Source organism: Ranitomeya variabilis, chromosome 2 (assembly GCF_051348905.1).
Source record: "Ranitomeya variabilis isolate aRanVar5 chromosome 2, aRanVar5.hap1, whole genome shotgun sequence".
NCBI lineage: Eukaryota > Metazoa > Chordata > Amphibia > Anura > Dendrobatidae > Ranitomeya > Ranitomeya variabilis.
Window position 1 is genome coordinate 588,070,121 of NC_135233.1, and position 19,468 is coordinate 588,089,588.

Consider the following 19,468-nt stretch of genomic DNA (forward strand, 5'->3'; position numbering starts at 1 on the left):
AGGGTGATCAGGATGAGCAGCGTGAAAGGCATGAACCAAATCAGCCGCATGAACATCAGAGGCGACAACCCAGGAATTATCCTCCTGACCATAGCCTTTCCACTTAACTAAATACTGGAGTTTCCGTCTAGAGATACGAGAATCCAGAATCTTCTCCACCACGTACTCCAACTCGCCCTCAACCAAAACCGGGGCAGGAGGCTCAACAGCAGGAACCATAGGCACCACGTACCGCCGCAACAAGGACCTATGGAACACATTATGAATAGCAAATGACGCTGGAAGGTCCAAGCGAAAAGACACCGGGTTAAGGATTTCCAAAATCTTATAAGGACCGATAAAGCGAGGCTTGAACTTAGGAGAGGAGACTTTCAAAGGAACATGCCGAGAAGACAACCAAACCAAATCCCCAACACGAAGTCGGGGACCCACACCGCGGCGGCGGTTGGCAAAACGCTGGGCCTTGTCTTGTGACAATTTCAAATTGTCCACCACATGGTTCAAAATCCGCTGCAACCTATCCACCACAGAATCAACCCCAGGACAGTCAGAAGGTTCAACCTGGCCCGAGGAGAAACGAGGATGAAAACCAGAGTTGCAGAAAAAGGGTGAAACCAAAGTGGCAGAACTAGCCCGATTATTAAGGGCAAACTCAGCCAGTGGCAAAAAGGTAACCCAGTCGTCCTGATCAGCAGAAACAAAACATCTCAAATAAGTCTCCAACTTCTGATTAGTTCGCTCGGTCTGGCCATTAGTCTGAGGATGAAAATCCGACGAAAAAGACAAATCAATGCCCATCTTAGCACAAAAGGATCGCCAGAATCTGGACACAAACTGGGATCCTCTGTCAGACACAATATTCTCAGGGATGCCGTGCAAACGAACCACATTCTGAAAGAACAAAGGGACCAAATCAGAGGAGGAAGGCAACTTAGGCAAGGGCACCAAATGGACCATTTTAGAAAAACGATCGCACACCACCCAGATGACAGACATCTTCCGAGATACCGGAAGATCCGAAATGAAATCCATGGAAATGTGCGTCCAAGGCCTCTTTGGGATAGGCAAGGGCAAAAGCAACCCGCTGGCAGGGGAACAGCAAGGCTTAGCCCGAGCACAAATCCCACAGGACTGCACAAAAGAACGCACATCCCGCGACAAGGAAGGCCACCAAAAGGACCTAGCCACCAAATCTCTGGTACCGAAAATCCCAGGATGTCCCGCCAACACTGAAGAATGAACCTCAGAAATAACTCTGCTGGTCCATCTGTCAGGGACAAACAGTCTCTCTGGTGGGCAACGATCAGGCCTATCAGCCTGAAATTTCTGCAGCACTCGTCGCAAATCTGGGGAAATGGCAGACAAAATCACTCCCTCTCTGAGAATACCAGCCGGCTCTGAGACTCCCGGAGAGTCAGACACAAAACTCCTAGAAAGTGCATCAGCCTTCACGTTCTTCGAACCAGGCAGGTACGAGACCACAAAGTCAAAACGGGAGAAAAACAACGACCAACGAGCCTGTCTAGGATTCAGGCGCTTGGCAGACTCGAGGTAAATCAGATTTTTATGATCAGTCAAGACCACCACACGATGTCTAGCTCCCTCGAGCCAATATCGCCACTCCTCAAATGCCCACTTCATAGCCAACAACTCCCGATTAACAACATCATAGTTCCGCTCAGCAGGCGAAAATTTTCTTGAAAAGAAGGCGCATGGCTTCATCACGGAGCCATCAGAACTTTTTTGCGACAAAACAGCCCCTGCACCAATCTCAGAAGCATCAACTTCAACCTGGAAGGGAAGAGAGACATCTGGCTGGCACAAGACTGGCGCTGAAGTAAACCGATGCTTCAGCTCCCGAAAGGCCTCCAAGGCCGCAGGAGACCAATTAGCAACATCAGAACCCTTCTTGGTCATATCCGTCAAAGGTTTAACCACGCTGGAAAAATTAGCGATAAAACGACGGTAAAAATTAGCAAAGCCCAAGAACTTCTGCAGGCTCTTAACAGACGTGGGCTGAGTCCAGTCATGAATGGCACGGACCTTGACTGGGTCCATCTCCACAGTAGAAGGGGAAAAAATAAAACCCAAAAAAGAAACCTTCTGTACCCCAAAGATACATTTTGAGCCCTTCACAAATAGAGCATTCTCCCGCAGAACCTGAAACACCATCCTGACCTGGTTCACATGGGACTCCCAATCATCAGAAAAAAACAAATTATCATCCAGATAAATAATCATAAATTTATCCAGATATTTCCGGAAGATGTCATGCATGAAGGACTGAAACACAGAAGGGGCATTCGATAATCGAAAAGGCATCACCAGGTACTCAAAATGACCCTCGGGCGTATTAAATGCCGTTTTCCATTCATCTCCCTGCTTTATGCACACAAGGTTATACGCACCACGAAGATCTATCTTGGTGAACCAACTGGATCCCTTAATCCGAGCAAACAAATCAGACAACAATGGCAAAGGATACTGAAATTTAACTGTGATCTTATTCAGAAGACGATAATCTATACAAGGTCTCAAAGACCCGTCTTTCTTGCCCACAAATAAGAATGCTGCACCAAGAGGAGAAGAGGATGGGCGAATATGTCCCTTCTCCAAAGACTCCTTTATATAACTCTGCATCGCGGCATGCTCTGGCACAGATAAATTAAAGAGTCATCCCTTAGGAAACTTACTACCAGGAATCAAATCTATAGCACAATCACAGTCCCTATGAGGAGGAAGGGCACTGGACCTGGCCTCATTAAATACATCCTGAAAGTCTGACAAAAACTCAGGGATCTCAGAAGGAGTAGAAGAAGCAATAGACACCAATGGAGAATCGCCATGAATCCCCTGACACCCCCAACTAGACACAGTCATAGCTTTCCAATGTAAAACTGGATTATGGGCCTGTAACCATGGCAGACCCAAAACGACAACATCATGCATTTTATGCAGTACCAGAAAACGAATCACCTCCTGATGTACAGGAGTCATGCACATGGTCACTTGCGTCCAATACTGAGGTTTATTCTCAGCCAATGGCGTAGCATCAATTCCTCTAAGAGGAATAGGAATTTCCAAAGGCTCCAGGACAAACCCACAGCGCCTGGCAAACGACAAATCCATCAGACTCAGAGCAGCACCAGAATCCACAAAAGCCATAACTGAGTAAGAAGATAATGAACAAATTAAAGTCACAGACAAAATAAACTTAGGCTGAAAAGTACCAATGGTGACAGGATTAACAATTTTTTTAAGCGTTTAGAGCATGCTGAGATAACATGTGTTGAATCACCACAGTAGAAACACAACCCATTTTGACGTCTATGATTTTGTCGCTCGACTCTGGTCAGAATTCTGTCACATTGCATAGAATCAGGTGACCGTTCAGACAGCACCGCCGAAGGATTAACAGATTTGCGCTCCCGCAAACGTCGATCAATTTGAATGGCCAGAGCCATTGAATCATTCAGACCTGTAGGGATAGGAAACCCCACCATCACATCTTTAATGGCTTCAGAAAGACCATTTCTGAAATTTGCGGCCAGTGCACACTCATTCCATTGAGTAAGCACGGACCATTTCCGAAATTTTTGACAATATACCTCAGCTTCGTCCTGACCCTGAGAGATAGCCAGCAGCATCTTTTCAGCCTGATTTTCAAGATTAGGCTCCTCATAAAGCAAACCAAGTGCCAGGAAAAACGCATCAACATTCACCAATGCAGGATCTCCTGGCGCCAGAGAGAAGGCCCAATCTTGAGGGTCGCCGCGCAAGAAGGAAATAACAATCTTAACTTGCTGAGCAGAATCACCAGAGGAACGAGGTTTCAGAGACAGAAACAATTTGCAATTATTCCTAAAATTCAGGAACTTAGATCTATCTCCAAAAAACGGCTCAGGAATAGGTATTTTTGGTTCAGACATAGGGCTATGGATAACAAAATCCTGAATGCTTTGCACCCTAGCAGCAAGCTGATCCACACTAGAAGTCAGAGTCTGGTCATTCATATCTGCAGCAGAGTTCCAGCCACTCAGAGAAAAAGGGGATGGAAGAAGCTAGGCAAACTGCAGCAACAAAAAAAACAAAAAAAAACTCAGAACTTCTTTTTAATCCCGCTTCTGCGATGCAATAAATATTTTCTTTCGGCCTGGCATACTGTTATGATCCCAGTGGTAGAGGATCTCTGATATTCCGGCAAGATAGCAAAAACATAAATACTGCTCTAGGGAGGTGGAAACTGGGCTAACCGCATACCTGATCCTAACACACACAACTAGAAGCAGCCGGTGAACGTGCCTACGTTGGTTCTAGACGTCTTGAGCCAGCCGGAGAACTGACTACCCCTAGACAGAAAATAGATAGTGGACTATGCGGTCAGCAGAAAACCCTACAAAAACATCCACGCTGAACATTCAAGAACCCCCACACCGACTGACGGTGCGGAGGGAGAATATCAGCCCCCTAGAGCTTCCAGCGAGCCAGAAAATCAAATATTAAGCAAGCTGGACAAAGACACTGAAAAATGCAAACGATCCAAATTATACAAAACGGACTTAGCTTTTCTTGCATGAGACAGACTGAAAGGAATCCGGAGGAGACCATATAGGTCTGGATACAACGATGCCAGGCAAGAGACTGAGTCCGGAGGAGACTTAAATAGGGAACACCCGCTGCTTAACGACACAGCTGGAGCTCAGGCCTGCAACAAGACATGCCTAACACAATACCGTTAGTGACCACCAGAGGGAGCCCAGAAACACAGTTCACAACAGCTATGCAATGTTTGTTGAAGGCACAGTGTTCTTTAAATGAATTGAGACCAGCATGGGACATAGAAGAGAGGAGTTTCAGTGGCTAAAATCAAAATATGGTCCCTCTAATAATGTTGGCTCACTTCACTACATATCTCATTATTGTAGGCAAGCATCTCAGCAATTGATTCCATTCCTAAGGTACTTCAATACCTGTTGACTTTGCGCTCATTCAGCCAATAGCTGCCAGACACCTTTGGTGGTGGTTTATCTGCTAAAAGAACACAACTATATAGCATTGAAAGTCACCTTTTTCTCAACAACATTATCAGTAAAGTGTCAGGCAGTCCCATGACACATTGGCCAACTTTTCTTGGAAGTTGGGTAACTGCAACTATTGTCAATGAGGTTAGACCATGATATCTCCAATATATTATAGAGTCTAATGAGCAATGACTGAATAGAGTTCAGATACTCTACACAAGACATTCCTGGAATATCCTGGAGATCAGAGAGGTGAGTGATTGACCAGTGCAGTTGAGTTTGTGCCCACCAGTGTTTTCCAAATGCCAGTCCTTGCGGCCAAGAACAGATCAGGTTTTTAGGATTTCCTCATCATGACATCAAAAACTGTGCAATACTGAAGAAACCAGAAAATAAGATCTGTTTGGTGCCATGTGGAGTGGAGTTTGGGAAACACTGGTGTAGACCAACAACTAATAATAACTAACTAAGCTAATATCTCTTGTTTTAAGATTATGAACATTGGCTAGACATTTTTGTGATACTCTCCAAAATGGATGTCTCCAATTTTAGAATAATTCAAGACACAGTACCTTATGGGACTTGATATCGAGTCGGGGTCTCGAGCGGTCACTTGGCCAATGACACCATTGATTGCAGCATTTTCATGTACTTCCAGAAGATAAGTAGGGGATGAAAATACCGGTGGCTCGTCTGCATCCTCCACTGTAACTTTGACTGTTGCGGTATCTTTGAAGGGGACCCCACTGATGAAATGTGGATCGATATGAGTATTGACGGCTTCTACCTTCAGTATATAGGATTTTTTGCTCTCGAAGTCCAAAGGCTGTTAAGAATGACAAAGATAAATGTCTTTTACTAATGACCACAGAGGCAAGAACAAATGAATTTAATGCTGATGGATGAAAGCTATGTTCATTTAAGCACATTGACTGAGTTTTAATGCAACCACAGTATCGGTCATGTGCTCGCTCGGGCCGAGCCTGTAAATCGTGTGGGCATTTATTGATATCTGTTTACTTTGCTTCAAAGAAGTCAATCTTTTTTGTTCCCTGTCCTCTTTACCTTTCTTTCTTGAGCTGGAATATGCAGAATGTCCTTAGTCTGCGGTTCGAGAGTCACAATTTTGCAACAGATAGACAGTAAAAGTTTATCAGTGATTACTCTACCGGCACATTGCTAAAATTCCTAATCAGTGACTCGCCAGTAAAAAAAATAAACGAGGTGAATTCTAATACAGCCTCGGGGTGCTATAAATATTTTAGTGTTTCTTAGACAATGCATAAAATACAAGGGAATACATGAAGCCGCGGTAGTATTATGCATGGCAATATACCATTATCTAGCACGTGCATTATTTTTTAACACTTGAGTACTTTTTTTTGTTTATTACTCCCTTAAAATCAATTGTAACAATAGCATTACTTGTGATTTTCATCGTTTTGGCATTTTTACAAGGAAGTTCTGAAAACATGTTGCTCAACGTTCTGACCGGATAGTGTAATATCAGTGTAATGTCAACTTTTGCCTTCTACCATCCTCTTCTCGCTTTAAACAGTTTTACACGTACATTTTATTTCTGGGTTTTTTTTAGCATTCATCTCTAATCTGCAGAAAACAGCTGATATCAGAAACAAGTGGAATTAAAAGTAGCTAACGGCATGTGCGCGGCTAAATGAGAAATGTCAATCTCTCATCAGCTGTCGCAATTTGATTCAAATCTTCTAATCTAGGAGGTTGTCCCTGTCTGTCAAGAAAGTTTGCTTCAAATATAGAAACATACTTGTGACATTCCGCAAAGACGTAGACAGGACAACGTATCAATCACCATCCATCTCCATATGGTGACGGGGATGGCAGTTGGCTTGCTAGCGTGAGCGACAGAAAGTTAAGCATTGGCTCGAAACATGTAAATGTCTCCTGTTCATAGAATTTGATTTTAAAACCTATTTTGTAATTTTTTAATATGTCGGAATACTTTTTGAAAGTTGACCTTTCACCAAATTTTTTCATGCCATACTGGACACACAAAACCATAATGGCTGTAGAGCAGAAAAAAACATGTTTTTTTTTTACTATTTTGCTTCTCCATTGTGGAGACATTAGCAAAGTATTTGGCACCTTATTACGTTAGTCTGAGACCTTACTCAGATGTCTGAATTTTGTGCATTGAATGCTGTCTATGATATCTGTGATATTTTATGGAGCCATCCACATGTTCAATTTTTTTCCCGGAACCGAGTGATCATTGGAAATTATCAAAGACATGTTCGATTTTGATATGAGGGACTAATAAAAACTGGCAATGGAAGACAATGGATAAATGAAAAATTGGACTCCACTGGGATGACATCCGAGCATGGTTGGATTTTCATGGACCGTCAGAATGGAAAAAATTGAGAATTTGTTTTTTTCAATTCACTACCTACAAGAAACTAGGATGACACTCATACAACACTCTGATGAAACGCTGATCAGAGACTGATCAGAATAATTGGGATGATTTTCTCATGCGGGAAAAATATCGGATGTCTGATTGAGGGTGTTTTCATTGGGGGCATGTACTTCTTCTCCCTGTATGAGTTGCCATCTGACACCTTCTTGGACTTAAAGAGGTTGTCCAGTCTTTGGGTACAGTCACTATATGTGACTGGAGACTTGTGAATCCTAACAGCGAGCACACTGCACACTGTCAGGATTCTCCGATACTGATGTCGGGAGGTTGCGACCATGTGACCACAAATATACGATTTACATACATTCCGACTAGATGTGTCCATCCTCGCTCAATTCAGTTGCATTGAGTGAAGCTGCACACATCTAGTCAGCACATGTTCATTTGTATGCAAATCGGAAATCCGGATAGTGTGCAAAGTTCGCTCAAACAGAGTGACTGCAGATTTGTTCCCCAAGTCTGGACAACTCCCTTTAACAAAAGGTAATGCATTAGGTGCCAAATATTTTGATAGCTAATATCTCTGAAACAGAGAGGCAGAATTGAAAACAAGCAAAAACGGTTTACTCCTTTCTATGGCCACTATTACATCATGTGTCTGGTTCAAGGAGAACAATTAGGTGAAAAGTTCTCTTTAAATTGGCAAGTTTGGAAAGTAGAAAGAGAATGTATGCTGCCCATGCATTCTACTAACAGCTTACAGAGTAATTTATTTTTTTTTATGTCATGAATAGTGTTGAGCGATACCGTCCGATACTTGAAAGTATCGGTATCGGAAAGTATCGGCCGATACCGGCAAAGTATCGGATCCAATCCGATACCGATACCCGATACCAATACAAGTCAATGGGACTCAAGTATCGGACGGTATTCCTGATGGTTCCCAGGGTCTGAAGGAGAGGAAACTCTCCTTCAGGCCCTGGGAACCATATAAATGTGTAAAAGAAAGAATTAAAATAAAAAATATCGCTATACTCACCTGTCCGACGCAGCCGGGACCTCAGCGAGGGAACCGGCAGCGTTGTTTGTTTAAAATTCGCGCTTTTACTTGGTTACGTGAATTCCCGGCTTGTGATTGGTCAGGGCGGCCATGTTGCCGGGACGCGGACCAATCACAGCAAGCCGTGACGAAATTACGTCACGGCTTGCTGTGATTGGTCCGCGTCCCGGCAACATGGCCGCCATTAACCAATCACAAGCCGTGACGTCACGGGAGGCTGGACTTGCGCACTTTTTAAAAAACGCGCGTGTCCAGCCTCCCGTGACGTCACGGCTTGTGATTGGTTAATGGCGTCCATGTTGCCGGGACGCGGACCAATCACAGCAAGCCGTGACGTAATTTCGTCACGGCTTGCTGTGATTGGTCCGCGTCCCGGCAACATGGCCGCCCTGACCAATCACAAGCCGGGAATTCACGTAACCAAGTAAAAGCGCGAATTTTAAACAAACAACGCTGCCGGTTCCTTCGCTGAGGTCCAGGCTGCGTCGGACAGGTGAGTATAGCGATATTTTTTATTTTAATTCTTTCTTTTACACATTTTTACATTAATGTTGTTTCGATACCGATACCCGATATCACAAAAATATCGGATCTCGGTATCGGAAATTCCGATACAGCAAGTATCGGCCGATACCCGATACTTGCAGCATCGGAATGCTCAACACTAGTCATGAATCTGATTCTTGATTTTCAAAATTCTCAAGTCACTGGTAAAATCTGTATGGAGTGAAGACAGATTTTTACATTACTGAGACAGGAGATGATAGTCGCTACTCATAACACATTACATAGATTGGATGAGGAGGAGGGTGGAGCTCTGCCTCTAGAAACTTCCTTTACACTCCTCCCCTTTACATTAAAGATAATCTGTTATAAGGTTTTATATGAGAGCAGGATAATGTAGTGGCAGACAGCCTGATTCCTGGGAAGTCACTTGCTCAGCAGCATGCTGTAGTTTCAATACGATCAGTGTTTTATCAGCAGGGAATTATCACTGCAGGACTAGTCATCAAGTGCCAGGCAGTCCAGCTAATCTGTGCTAACCCATCCCCACCACTGATTGGCAGAATTCTGACAATGTACATTGTACACAGAAAGCTGTTAAACAGGGGTGTGGGCGTGGTTAAACAAGGATCAGCAGTCTGAGCACTGCTACATGTACAGTAGAGAAAAAATAGATTTTGTTTCAAAACTGCACCAAGCAGCCCTGTAAATGTGACTGCATAATGGTCTATTTCCCCTACCATAACATTTTAAAGAAATTTCACATGTGCTACTTTGTAAGAAGCCGATCACAGTTTATTGTATGGTCTTCATTCTAGACAATCTCTCTTAGAGGAATTAGCAAAGGCATTTTCATCATTGTGGTCAAGATGGACCCTTTAGCCCTTGCAGCAATTATTTACTTTTGTTGTACTTAAATATATGCGTTAAAGTCAAGATACAAGTATATGTGGAGCCTTGGGCAACAGTTGCATTGTATTGTCTGTCTTCCTCATCCTCTTAAAGTCAATACAACCCCTGGCAAAAATGATGGAATCACCGGCCTTGCAGGATGTTCATTCAGTTGTTTAATTTTGTAGAACAAAAGCAGATCACAGACATGGCACAAAACTACAGTCATTTCAAATGGCAACTTTCTGGCTTTTAGAAATGCTAAAAGAAATCAAGAACAAAAAATGTGGTAGTCAGTAATGGTTCCTTTTTTTAACCAAGCATAGGGGAAAAATTATGGAATCATTCAATTCTGGGGAAAAAAATATTATTTTAGTACTGTTCCTCTCTGTGGATTAACAGAGCTTGGAATTCAGCTTCCCGTTCACACTGAGGGGCGTTTAACTCAGTGTGTGCAAGAAATCGCTCGCTGTGTGTTCGGTCATTGTTCACACTAGCAGCAGTTTAACATCTCTGCATGGTGGACCCCGGGTTGCGATTGCACTTTATTATTATATTTATTTAGTGCAATCCACCAACCCTAACACTCTTAAGAGGTGCATGTTTTTAGCAGTAATATTTTCAGGAAACAGCAATTCTTATAATAATCTTGCAAGGGGTCAATGAGGTAATGTTTCTCACTGTGGAGAGTGAAAAGCCATGTCAGACTGAGGAGACTTATAAGCCATCTGTGTTCCTCTGGGAAATTAAATATGCAAATTGTTTATTCAGAAAGGAAGAGGACTAGAATTTGCTGCTTCCAATAGGTGACACTAATGTTCTAGTCCTCTTCCTCACTGAAGACGAAATTTGAATATTTAATTTCCCAGAAGAGCAGGCATGGCCTTTAAGTCTCCTCACTCTGACATACCGGGCTTGGCTTGTCACTCTCCACAAGGAGAAATGTTACTCATTAGCACTCAGTTCAGAGCCTCTTAGGCTACTTTCACACTTGTGTCGGTACGGGCCTGTCGCAATGCGTCGGGCCGATGTACCGAAGGAACCTGTGAAATTTACTGCAAGATGTGGGCAGCAGATGCAGTTTTACAATGCATCTGCTGCCCATTCTGCAGTCCGGGGAGGAGGGGGTGGAGTTTCGGCCACGCATGCGCGGTCAAAAATGGCGGACACAATGCACAAAAAAAGTTACATGGAACGTTTTTGTGCCGACGGTCCGCCAAAACACGACGCATCCATTGCACGATGGATGCGACGTGTGGCAATCCGTCGCAATGCGTCGCTAATGCAAGTCTATGGAGAAAAAACGCATCCTGCGGGCAACTTTGCAGGATGCATTTTTTCTCCAAAATGACGCATTGCGACTTGCGTCACACGACGCAAGTGTGAAAGTAGCCTTACCTAGCCAAATGAGATCTTATATATCGTGTCTGCAAATTGAGATTCTGGTTTGGCTTTTATTCCAAGTCATTTTGCAAGGCTCGTTAAAGAGTCTGTACTGACTTTTAGGATCGCTGCTTTCAATAAGTGAAGCTAGAGTTCTACTCCCCTTCCTCTATGAAGAGACAATTTACATATAGGAATCTTTCAAGAAACACATCTGTTAGTATCCTTCTAAATTCCAACTTTAGCTTTTCTCACCCTTAACCAATGGAGTAAGGTTTAGCTATGTCCTTTTACAAACAAACAAGAGGGGAGAGGCTCCTGCTGCAGCCTAGGGTATTACAGTCAAACATAGACAGTGAGGAGGAGGAGGAGTAGTAGGAGGAGAAGAAGGAAGAGACATAACTTATTTTCTGAGACACACAGAGAAGATTATTTTAAATGTTTTTCAGCTCTTATTGTAATGTTACATAAAATAAGATTAAAGAAGAAGAGAATAAAAGAAGAAGTGCTGGAATATATATATTAATATATTTTTTCTGTGTTTTGTGTTCCTTTAAGTTATGATGAAATGGTAGTCAAAACTCTTTAATAAATTACATATAACTTATTTTATCCTATAAGACTTTTATAACTTTGTTATAGTTAGATTCTACTTCTTATTTGGTTCCTCCTTTAGAAGCTCACACATTATAGAATTCTAGAACATCATTTCTAATTCCATCAAATGAAAAGGGCACTCTATAATCCCAAACAGAGATGAGTAGCATAAGCCCCGGGGCCATACATGAAAGTCAGTGAGGCACCGACTCTTGACATTTTTTAATCAATTGTATATAGTAAATTGGAAATGATACTCTTTATAGAGATGTAGGGTTTTCCTGTCAGTTTTTCGGTCACTGGCATAAAATAAAATGTCTTTAGCGAGACACAAAGGCACATTTAGTTGATGAGGTTAGTTTTGAAAAACTAAAATAATTGTGAGAAAAATAATAGCAAAATAATGAGTTTGGTAGACTCCAATTCTGGGAGAGTTCACCCAACTCTTAGAATTGAGATGTTGATATTTTGAATATTTTGAGGTCACTGGTAAGATCTTATGAAACATCAACAAATGTTGACTGCTTTAAGAAAAACAAGGCAACTGTAGAGAAAGTTAGTTTTGGTGGTACGTTTTATTCTTCAGGAGAACATCTACTTTCTGCCTTGTCTAGGGGCAGTGCATCCTGAAGATTGACAGTTCCAATCAGCAGCATAGTTGTGCTTCTGGTCCAGACTCTGCACAATCTGACACTGCTAGCACAGACAGCATGGAAGAAGGTTCAAGGGGACTAAAACTTTGGCAATTTCAGAGTTGCGTGAGTCATGCTGAGACTACAGGTTGGCTGGTAACCTTGGCCATACACTATAAAATAAAAAATCCAACTGTTCTTGAGAACGAAAGGATAAGGAGTACATTTCAAAGTTTCTTGTGTTTTCAAATTGCATGCAATTTTACCCCTTTATGAACTTGAGAAAACCCCTTTAACTCTACATCGAAAAATGAGCGACATGGTAAAATGTCCATAAAATGGAAAAAAAAACTATTGATGTGATTCCATTTTTGCAGAAAGGGCAACTACATTGGAAGTCACCTATATATTAGGGTTTTACAAACTGATAGGAATTTTTTCACTTTGTTATAGATTAAACATGACAGAATGATGTAACAATAAGTGACCGGTAGACTAAAAAGTAAAATAAATCAACATGTGTTAAGCTAGGCTACATGGACCAAAGTAACAGGACTAGGGATGAGCAGACTTGTGGAAATTCCGATTTTGTTACTCAACCCAGACTTTATTCCAAAATGTGTTTTTGGTGCCAGAACTGTATCCGAACTGGAACCAGAACCCAAACCCCATTGAAACCAATGGGAACCCTTCTCTTTCGGCCCCTGCCATTCAGTCTGTCCTTACTAATATGTTATAGAAAGAGCTCACTGGAGCTCAAAGGAGCCTTTGCCGGTGTAAAAAAATCTGTTCAGGACTAGATAGGAGCAAATTTGTTTGGTTTTTGACCACAAATTTGATTTTGACATATTCGTGCCATATTCGAACACGATTTATGGCGAATGTATGATTAATTATCGGTTCCGAACATATTTTGTAATATGTACTCCCATTGACCCTAATGACGTTCGGCTGTGTTTGACGAATATTGGAAAAACAATATTCGATGCCGATCTTATTCAGAACCGAATACGAACAAATTCACTCCATCTGTAGTCAGGACACTTCTCCCTTCCTAAATATTCCATTATCACCTGTGATTGGCATTATTGAAAAGTGGAAAGAAACGTAGCAACTTAGCAACAAAATGGAGACCCCGTAAAATTACAAAGTGGGGGGCTGAGTGTCGAGGAGCAGAGGGAAGAAAATTCAGCAATGCACTGAACATTCCATAACTGCAGAGTCCAGACCAACTATATTAACATCATCTCAAAATGTGCCCTCGCCAGGAGATTCATAGCCGAGAAGCTGCATGCAGCCCTAAATCACCAAGCACAATGCCGATTGTTGGATAGGGTACTATAAAGTGGCCACCACTGGACTCTGGAGCAGCTCAAATGTGTTCTGTGGAGTGATGGATCCTACTTCTCTATCTGGCTTCTGATGGACAAGTCTGCTTTGTTGAATGTCAGGAGAATGTTACCTTTTTACTGAATTCTGACATCTCTAAGGTTTGGGGGTAGTAAGAAGAGGCATAATTCTGTCAGGCTGTTTTTATGGGTTTGGCCTCTTAGTTTTAGTAAAGGGAAATCCTCAGACTTCAGTATACAGGACATTCTGGACAGGCATAACTTCCAACTTTGAGGGAACAGATGCACCTTTTCTCTTCCAGCATTGTTGTTCCCAGGGCAAAAAGCAAATTCCATGAAGACATAGTTGGGGGAGTTGATATGGAACCAGATGATTGGCCTTATAGAGTCCTGACCTCAACCCAATCCAACACCATTGGGATGAAATAGAATGGAGATTGTGAGCCGGGTCCTCTCCTCCAAAATCTGTGTCTGACCTCACAAATGCTCTTCTGGATAAATGGACACAAATTCCCACCGACTCCTTCAAAATACATTTTACTTAGAAGGTCGTTCATATTTGATAATATTATAGCTTAATTTTCATCATTTTTAATAAGGAAAGCACCATAAAAGGCAGATTTTTTTCTTTCCTGAACACAAGCTTGGGTGATGTGTATCAAGGTTTAAAGAAAATTGGAACGTTAAGTACAACAATACAAATCCCAACTGGGATTCTCATAAGAGAGTAAGTTAATGTGCTTTAATCCACCAAATTTTCAGGATATTGCAGACTAGAGACAATGAGCTGTAAAATGCCAGAACTAATGAATATGCAAATATCAGGCTTACATGGAACACATTGCAGAATAAAGATATTAACTGACTTGCATAGTTCTTATTGATCAAGTCTACACCTGTTATGTAATGAGATTGTATGATGCTGAGTCTGACATAGCGCTATTTTTTTTAAAGGGATATAAGTAAATACCTTCCAGGAATTAGGAGAAAAAATGTATTAAGTATGCTAGTGTTATTACTGAACAATTCCACCCAAAACTTCTGTTTTTGTTTAATCCAAGGCTTATTATTAATTAATTATTAAGATGAAAATTCATTTTTTTTACATATATACAGTATTTCCTACTCAAACAATGTCTCTTAACTTCAACAACAGTATATTGTTGAATTTCATATTGAATTTCTCATCGAAAAGAGCTAATTTGCATTACTTTATTACCCAGGAATAGAAATGAGCTTATAAATTAGAGTGGAATTGAATTCTACTTTAATTTCTCAAAAATCTGCATTCTCCAAAATACAGATTTTTAGTAATTTGCTTCCACTGGCCACAATATCTTTGAACCATATAGAGCCATCAAAAGGTTAAAAGAAGAAAAAATTCTTATACTCACCTCTCCGGCCCCTTCACCCCTCACAGATACCTGTCCGAGACTTGTCGCATCGTCGGATCCCTACGGTATGAGATTAAATCTGTAGGGCTCTCACAGAGAGCAGACATTTCTGTGCTCTGATGAGGTTTGGGGTGGTACTACTCATGACCTATTGCACACTTACACTTTTCCCTCCTGGGCCTCATCAGTGCGAGTAAGATGTAATGAGGACCAGACAGGTGACAGTGAGGATCAGAAGGGCCGAAGGGGTGATTGATGAGGTGAGTATAAGGATTTTTTGTATTTTTCCATATTATATTTATTACGCTCTGAGTTCTAAATAAAGCCCAGAGGATAATTGAGGACACTACATTTGTGCAAAATAACTTCTTATGAATCAAATTTCATGGGAAAACCCGTGCGAACAGGCAAATTTGAATTTTGGTTGATTTGCTATTTTTTCTACATGGGAACTATTGCCTGGCCTAAAGGACTCTCAAAGCCATCCCGTGTCTCCTTATGAAGAAAAAGTGCTCTATTGACCTTCTTGAAATTACCTCTTGCCCAACCAACTAGTATCGTCCTGTGAACGGGTGAGTGTCACGGTTTCTTCTTTGCTGTGAGTGATGGATCAGCCACCTTATGGGATCTGCTGTTTGCTGGACTATCAGGGTTACAAGTGACAGTCCAGTCATCCAATCTGTTGCTGGGGTGTGTTGGGCTGTCACCATTTTGATTGACAGCCCTGCTACTCAACCTGGCCAATATTTTGGGTGTTTTCCCAGGTGCCTCCCATTTTTAGTGATTTGCTATTTAACTGGCTACCTGTGAGCAGTTCAGTGTCAGCTGTAGCTTAAATTGTTTGTTGTGTGCTTAGCTCTATGTCTAATTGTACCTTTCTCTTGTTGTCAAACCTAGGATTTGTCATGATCATTCATTCATTCATGTGAATTATCCCTTCTGAATGCAGGTACCTGAGCCCAGACTTGGCCTCTGACTATCTGTTTTCTTACTCCCTTGTCTTGATGCTTCATCCTGATATTTGACCCAGGACTGTTACCTGACCATGCCTTAGTCTTGCCTCTCTGTACAATGAGCTCAACTATTATCGCACTTCCAACTTCCTGACTACCCTCTGTCTACAGGTGTGGATCTCTTTCATTTGGCAGAGTCTCTTGTTTGATTTGAATTTTCAGTAGCGATAAGCAAATTCAGTTGAATTAATTTGACAAAATTTCATCAGCCAGAGAAGGCTCATATAACCTTGGGTGCAGCTCAAATCTTGAAAGGGTTGACTACAGTTCTTGAAGACCTCAGGGTGTTAAATTAATTTTAATTTCAGTACAAATAGAGTTCTTGTAATTTGCCACAAATCAATTTTTTTGGAAAACTTGCAGAAGCTGGCAAATTTGAATGTCAAAATATTAGTCATATGGCTCATGAAATGACTTACAAGTTAGCACTAGCAAGACAGAAAGCTTTGTTTCTTCTGGAAGAAAGCTAATTTGCATGAACTCATCCATTTTTGTAGCAGAGGTGCATTGACAACAATTTTTTGGAACAGGTAAAAATGAAACTATATTGGGTTTGAAGGAACACAACAATATTTTATACAGAACTGGTCTGTCAAGTTGGCAAATTTGATTTTTTGGGAGCCTGGACACTGACACAATAATGGACCTCTAAAGCAGTAGGATTCCTAAAAAGTCCTCAAAGCCATTTTGAACTAAGGTCTATTTCTTGTAGGTTAATGGACAATCAGTCCTAGAGTATGTGCACACAGTCTTTTTGGAGCTGAAACTGGTTACGTGCACACAGAGGTTTTCACAGAGGTTTTGGAGTAGAAACTCTTCAAATTCTTCTTAGAAATGCATAGCTCCTCGCAAACTTGGAGGCACTGCTTCATTTCCTCTAAAAACACTCAACAAAAAGATTCTGTGTGACTTTTATGGAGTTTTGAATTGTTGATGAGTATTTTGGAGAGATTTCTCTCAGTTTCCAATACAACTCTTCTAAACAAAACTCAGTCATCACACACTAAAAAACTTTATTGGTTAGATAGATGTATTCCCTTGTACCTTTCCACAAATGTAATTTAGATTTCTGTTTCACATGATGGAAATTAGTTACATTTTTGCTACAGGTTAGCAAAACCCTCAATAACATGCAACTTATTGTCACAGGTTTATCATGACTGAGAGGAGCCAGAAGACCACATTGTCTGATTTCTCATACTCCTGTATAGATTAGAAGCACTTCACTTTCATATTAAATGGTGCAGGTTTCTTTTAGCAATACAGGGGTTAATCTGCTCAGCTGAGAGCTCTTGGAAGCTTCCCTGCATTAAGGCTCTCAGCTGTTCACTGTTGGCTACTCCCATCTCCTATATAAACTTAGTCCTGGCTAGCACTTATTGTCAGAGTTACATTATGCTGCATGGTTAGAAAATTGTGGTTTGTGGTTGCTGTTCGATAAGGATTTTGGTGGATTTATCTGAGACTATTGCTAAGTTTTGGTTGTGTGCTAATTCCCTTCCTTCTTCTAATTTGGTTTTACCCTATCCTCCACTCCTAGGTGCATTCCTCTGTTATATGTGTGAGTATATTTGTATGAGTGGTATTTTCCTTTATCCCTGTTCGTATTATCTTATTAGTCTGGTTGGTGTATGACGGTACACTGCTACTCCCCTCTTCCCTGGGTGGGGGAAGGCTACAGACTGAGGGTGGATTCAGGAGCTAAGGCAAGGCATGAGGCTCTGACATCTTCACCATCAGAAGTAATCCAGGGAACAGGGCAAGCTAAGGCGCACCTAGCATTAGATACAGGGAAGGATCCCCTAGTCCCGGGACACCCAACAAGAGATTTGTGACACTTATAGTAGAGATTCCGCCGCTGCACAGGGGGAATCTCAAGCCATGTCTTCTGCGGTCTCCCATTCTTTCTCAGTCGCAGACGATCTTGCTCAGCAGAGACGTTGGTCCCAGTGTCTTGCTCAGGCTAATGCTGTGCATCTGGTTGCTGCTAATCCCCAGGTCCAGCTATAGTAACCAGCATTAGTCAGCGGCGAGCAGACGCTCCTGGCACTAAGTCTTGCTTTTGGCCTTCTGAGCATGCCCATGAGATGACCAATCATTGGTGGCCAGAGGTCACATGCCCAGTTCCTCAAGCAGCTCGGATTGGTCCATTAGCAAGGTAGCGGAAGATTGCAGCTATGAAAGGATCTCACAGCCGCACGGCCATGCACTAATATATTCAAAAATTGTGGTGTGCATTTGCATCTGTTAGTGGTGTTCGCCTGCGCGATGCCACGCACACTTTATGTGCTAAATCCACTAGTGTTGGTTAGTGGCAATCGCCAGTGCGACACCATGTGCACTCTGTGCACTAAATTTACTCAGTGCGGTTCTGTGTAGGCATCGCTAGTGCGACACTGCACGCATAGTGGGTCTAGATAGACTCTCACCCCCGTGTCCTAGGGGCTGAGTCTTGTGACCTCACTTGGGCTGATTCTGCTGTGCCCTGTGACAGCTAACGGGGTACGGAGTCCATATACTACGGTACAGCGCTCTGTGAAGTAACAGAGCTTGCCGCAATGCACACTGGGTGACGGTTAATCCGCATGTGCTCGGTGCGATACCGCCATTTTGTGTCTGCCATTGCTGAGCAGCAGTTACATCTCTGCACGATGGACCCTGGGTTGCGAACACAGCTTATTGTTATAATTATATTTATTTGGTGCATTCCACCAACCCTAACAGGTGCTGTTTCTGAAACTATTGAGGCAGTCATACATGGCTCCTACAGTGTTTAACAAATAAGAAAAATTTAAAAACCAGGATTCTTTTATATCTAAAATCTGCTGATAAGAAAGAAATTTACTAATAATGATAGAATTATTGATACTTTAGTCACATTAACTAGAACTACTTCTGTAAAATATTTATAAAAAAATGCAATTTTACTTTATTGGAGTCTACTTGCCGTAATTACACCTGACAACACACCAAACCAAATAGCTTAGGTTAGCTCTAGCTACATCTGTAAAAGTCATCGAGCTGTTGCACTATATTTCATTAAACACACATTTTAATAAAATTTGCTTCAGGCCATTTAAAACCTGTATTCAACTAAAACGAGACAGAAAGCAAGTCTTGTCCCTTAGTACTGCCTTGTGGATCTTCAGTGGCAGCCCACCCGTAGCATTTTCTTCACTATCAGTCTGTTAGGACCCTTGAGGCAAACTAGGAGATCACTTCAGAGTTA

At 41.9% G+C, this 19,468-nt stretch overlaps 1 protein-coding gene across 1 annotated transcript in view; it reads right to left on the bottom strand.

Annotated features, from left to right (window-relative positions):
- The window catches only part of CDH8 (cadherin 8), a 521,626-nt gene that overhangs the window by 134,070 nt on the left and 368,088 nt on the right, over positions 1 to 19,468 (bottom strand). Inside the window, exon 7 of the mRNA XM_077288387.1 lies at positions 5,594 to 5,847. Coding sequence (XP_077144502.1) covers positions 5,594 to 5,847 — 254 coding nt within the window. The remainder of the gene's footprint in view (positions 1 to 5,593; positions 5,848 to 19,468) is intronic.